The 4,706-nt window shown below is 29.2% G+C and overlaps 1 protein-coding gene across 1 annotated transcript; it reads right to left on the bottom strand.

Moving 5' to 3' along the window:
• Window positions 1-3,624: 3,624 nt before the first annotated feature.
• Window positions 3,625-3,849, bottom strand: K441DRAFT_595630 (uncharacterized protein; the record flags this gene model as incomplete). The annotated part of the gene is made up of 1 exon (XM_067645007.1): window positions 3,625-3,849. A coding segment is annotated over one exon (225 nt), but the record flags the coding sequence as incomplete, so codon positions are not given.
• Between the last annotated feature and the right edge of the window lie 857 nt (window positions 3,850-4,706).

The following is a 4,706-nucleotide window of genomic DNA, read 5'->3' as shown; positions in this document are numbered from 1 at the left end:
CTAGCCCTTAACCTACGTAGAAGCTATGCTTATTAACCTATTAATCTAGCAATTCTATCTAGTCCTATAGCTCCTACTTATTATCCCACCCCTATTTAGATTACTTTTATTACGTTTTAACTAACACGCCACTAATAGCCTTATTGTTATTTTGCTAGTTCGCCTATATCTCTAACTACCTTTTTTACCAAAAGTTAAATATATATATTAGTATCTTAAATACAAAAAGGAGTTTTAGAATAGAGCTGTTATAGAATAATATTTATTATTTAAACTAGAAGAGCACTTAGTTTTCTACCGTAATATCTACTCCATTCTTATTAGATATTTTTTTTATAACTATTTTCCTAAGTACTTAGTTATTATATGCATAGAGAGCTGTAATTATATTCCTTACTACTGCCTTATTCTTGTAATGGCCATCTAGTTACCCTTAAAACTCTAATATCTCTTTTTAGTAATCCTTAACCTCTTTAAACTCCGCTATATATACCTAATACGCTATCCTAATATCCCTATATAGACAGTTTATTTAGGAGCATAGGCTATATACTCCTAACTTATTAGAAAACCTAAAAAGAGTAAGTTTTTCTAGCCAGTTAAGGATCGCCTATACTCTCTTATAGCTGTTCTAAGAAGTGTAGTTATAAACTATATAATTAGGCTCCGGCCGTTTTATAGTAGCAAAGTATAGCTAGCAGCTAACGTTTCGCTAGCGTGTAAATTGCTTATTAATTTCTATTAGCTAGCGCCGGGACTTAAAAATATAGTTTATCCTAGATTCCTCACTCTTTACGTATACTAAGATTGCGCGTTACTCCTCTATTATATCTGTTTTTTTAAAGTCGCCAGGATAACTAAAAAGGGGTAGATATTTAACCTAAGGCATTTTTAGTACGTTCTTATATATCTAGGCCTCCTTATATATTGCCTATAGACCATTTTCTACTAAGTTAACGCTGCTTATATCTATAATAGCATTATACTTTAAAGCCAATTCTAATACGTAAATACGCTATTAAGGCATAGTAGCTAAAGCGTTAGAGAGCTGTTGCTAGCAAGCCTTCTTTAAAAGAGAAGTTAGTAATAATTAAATAACCTTAAAAAATAGTTGGTATAAGGCAAAGATAAATATTATTGATATAATATACGATTAAAAAGAATGGTATGTATAGTAATGGAAAAGTAGAAACGCGTCGCGTTCTAATATAGAAAAAGGAGGTGGGAGTAGCACAGGCTAATAGGCGGCACTCTCGCTTAAAAGGAACGTAATTTATTCTAAAAAGGAATATTTAAGGTATTAGTAAAATAGAATAATACTGCTATATTTATTATAAAATATTTAATATACTAAATATTAACACTTTTCGTATTAATATTAAATATTAAACGTTAATATTTAATATTGAATAATTTCTAATTAATATTAAATATGGATAAAAATACTAATCTTAACGCCTAATATTTATCTCAATACTTATCTTAATACTTATCTTAATACTTATCTTAATACTTATTTTAACACTTATCTTAAACTAACTATTTTCTATTTCCGCAAATTTAATTTTAGTATGTTAATATGCCAAAATTAACTTCTTTTCCTGTGTTAATATACTAAAATTAACCTCTCCTATATTAATATACTGATATTAACTCATCCTACTATATAAGTATATTAAAATTATCCTATTTTAGCATATAATATACTGAAATTAACTTTCTTTACTATATTAATCTGCTAAAATAATATAATATTAAGGAGGCTAGTTACTAGCCCTTTACGCCACTACTACTTTACTTCTACTCTTTATAATAGTTGTGACGTTATATAACCTAGTAGGCGCTTATTTAGGTATATATATATTAAACTATAAACTATAAAGTTAATCTTAATCTTCTTTATACACTATCCTTTTAGCTAGTAGTTTAGCCGTTATATTCTTACTCTTTTTAGAGAATTAATATAGTATTAGTAGAAAAAAGGTTTAGTATGTTAATATGCCAAAACCAACTTGTTAAGGAAACTGCTAAGTTTTTTATAATAATATACCCTACCACCTTTATACCTATATTTTATCTATAATAATTTGCGAATATTAATCTACCTAAATACTATTGTAACTACGGAATACCTTATAAATATATCCTACTGTATCCTTATATAGAGAGAGAAGCTCTTTATAAGTTTATAGTAATTTATCCCTACTATAAAGAACGATATTACTATTTTAAGGGCTGTCTTACTTTCTATTTACTACTTTAATCCATCCTATATCTTATAATAACCGGTTATTTACTCCTTTATACTTTTATATTTATTAGTACCTTCTATTTATACCTTATCTTAATATATACCTAGTTTCTTTATTATCTCTAGAATTTAAAGCACTAACCTAGTATCTATTTTCTATAGAAATGCCTTAGGCTGGAGAAACTATAGTATTCTAGTTACTAAATTCGCTGCAAATAATCCCAGGTCTTTTTTAGCCCCTACGCTAAAATACTATATCTTTAGTGTTACTATAGGTATTACCAATAATAACATAAGTATTAATGCTAGCATTAGCATTATATTATAAAGTAGGTTATTAAGATATCCTGCTAGGTAGACCTAAGCTACTTAATAGTACTCTAATACTATTTAATCCTACTTATTCTTTTCTTGCTACTTAAAACTATCCTTAATTAATTTAGGAATATTAGTAAACGGAATAGCGTACCTAAAGTTAATCCTTCTCCTCTTTATTAGTTGCTTTATCTTATTTTTAGCCTTAATAGCTACCTGTTTAACGCTGCTAGGTCTTACTATAAGCGCTAACGCTAGTAGTATATAGCCTACTAGCTTAATAACCCTTTAATAGCTAAGCCTTAATTAATATGTTTTAGGAACGCATTCGATCCGGTTTAAAAATATTATAACTAATAATACACTAATCTACTATTCCTTATCTACTAACCCTTTAGCTATATATTAAATGGCTATATAAAGAACTAAGACCTACGTAGTATATAATAACGAAAATGATCTAATTGCTAACTTATTATCTTTGCCGTAGCTATTATAGAGCTCCTAAAAAAAGTCTTACTAAACCTTAGTTAACGTATAGGTTAAGAATAGGACCTTTTTTAGTGCAAAGTATAATATAACCAGTTTATACTCTCTACCCTAAATATTAGCTATAGGACTTAATGTATATTATTAATATACGCCTAGGAAAATAGATAGTTATATTATAACTATCGCCGTATTAATACCTGTTAATCCTTTAATAGCTATACCTTTTTTTTTATCTTATCTGTACCCTAACTACCCTACCTAAGCGTATAATTAAATTAGTGATTAATAAACCTAACCGTTTACGGTATTTATAAATTATGGAATAAGTCTTCTAAGAATTTAGCTGCTCTATTTAGTCCTCTAATTAATATACTACTAAGCTCTTTAAACTAGACGTTACTATAACGACTTACTATAACCTTTAGACTATAGTAAAAGCTAATAAAAGCCATATGCATAAGTAATGGTCAATTATTTTTACCCTGTGGCTACTAGCTAAAGTAAAGGCTGCCTCTAATATCTCTAAGGTTTAATATTTAAGGGTTAATATATGGCTACGCTCCTTACTATATACCATCTATTATTTCTAGGGGGCTAAGGACTAAGCCTATTAGGGATTTAAGGAACCCTATAAAGTAGTAACTCCCTAAGCAGTTAAGTGCGGACACGCCTTTTACTAAAGCAATGCTTAGCCCTTTTAAACCCCTAGCCTTAAACCTACTATACACTTTATTAATTGTAAGCCTAAATATTTTAGTAAAAGAGTAAAGTATACTAGAGAAGACTAAGGGTTAGAAGGACTAGAGTATATATATATAGTAATAACACTCCTTAAGGTAGAAACGCATTAGCTAAAAGATTAGATTAAGTACTATTAAAAAACTTTAGCGGCTATCTGTTAGCTTAGATACTTAAATAGTTAGTACCTATTCTATTTAAAAGGAAAATTCTTCTTTTATAATTGCCGCTTTAATATACTACCGCTTACGTGTAAACGGCTTAAATAAATTAGGGCCTTATAGCATCCGTAAAAGCTATTAACGTTTTACCCTTATATGTATAGAGGAGGTATTAGCCTTAGTTTTAGGGAGAGCGAGCGCTACTATTACTATGCCCTTAGTAGTAAGAAGCTTATCTAGTCCGTAACGGATACTACGCTTAATATTAAAGTATACCTAGAAATACCCATAGCTAAGCATATCAGCGCCATCGTTTTAGTAGCTTATATTATCTTTTATAACTGTGAAAAGGTTATCTATAAAAAATAAAGGTGGCTAAGATAATAAGAAGTTACTGTATATTAGGTGGAAGGCTAGCGGATAGAATATAAAGTCCTAAGGGCCGCGATACTCTTTTAAGACTTTATTCTAGTTAGCTAAGAGATAATATATAAGCTTATTATTTACGTTAGGGGACTTTATATCTAGGTAGTAAGTGTTAACCGCTAAAGCATATAATATGCTGCTAATATTATTAAGTATATACTTCTATTTTAATTTAGTTTAAAGCTAATAAAGGCCCTTAGTATATAGGCTTTAGTATTTAACCTCTTTAGCCGCTTCTAATACTTCTCCTATATTACTCTAGCTAGACACCTCTACTTAAGTACTATCCTTACTATCCTCCAACTCCGACTTAAACTCTTTAT

The sequence above is a fragment of the Cenococcum geophilum genome, assembly GCF_001692895.1.
Source record: "Cenococcum geophilum 1.58 unplaced genomic scaffold K441scaffold_93, whole genome shotgun sequence".
Classification (NCBI taxonomy): domain Eukaryota; kingdom Fungi; phylum Ascomycota; class Dothideomycetes; order Gloniales; family Gloniaceae; genus Cenococcum; species Cenococcum geophilum.
The sequence above is the reverse complement of the archived record's forward strand: the minus strand, read 5'-3'. Positions and strand labels throughout refer to the sequence as shown.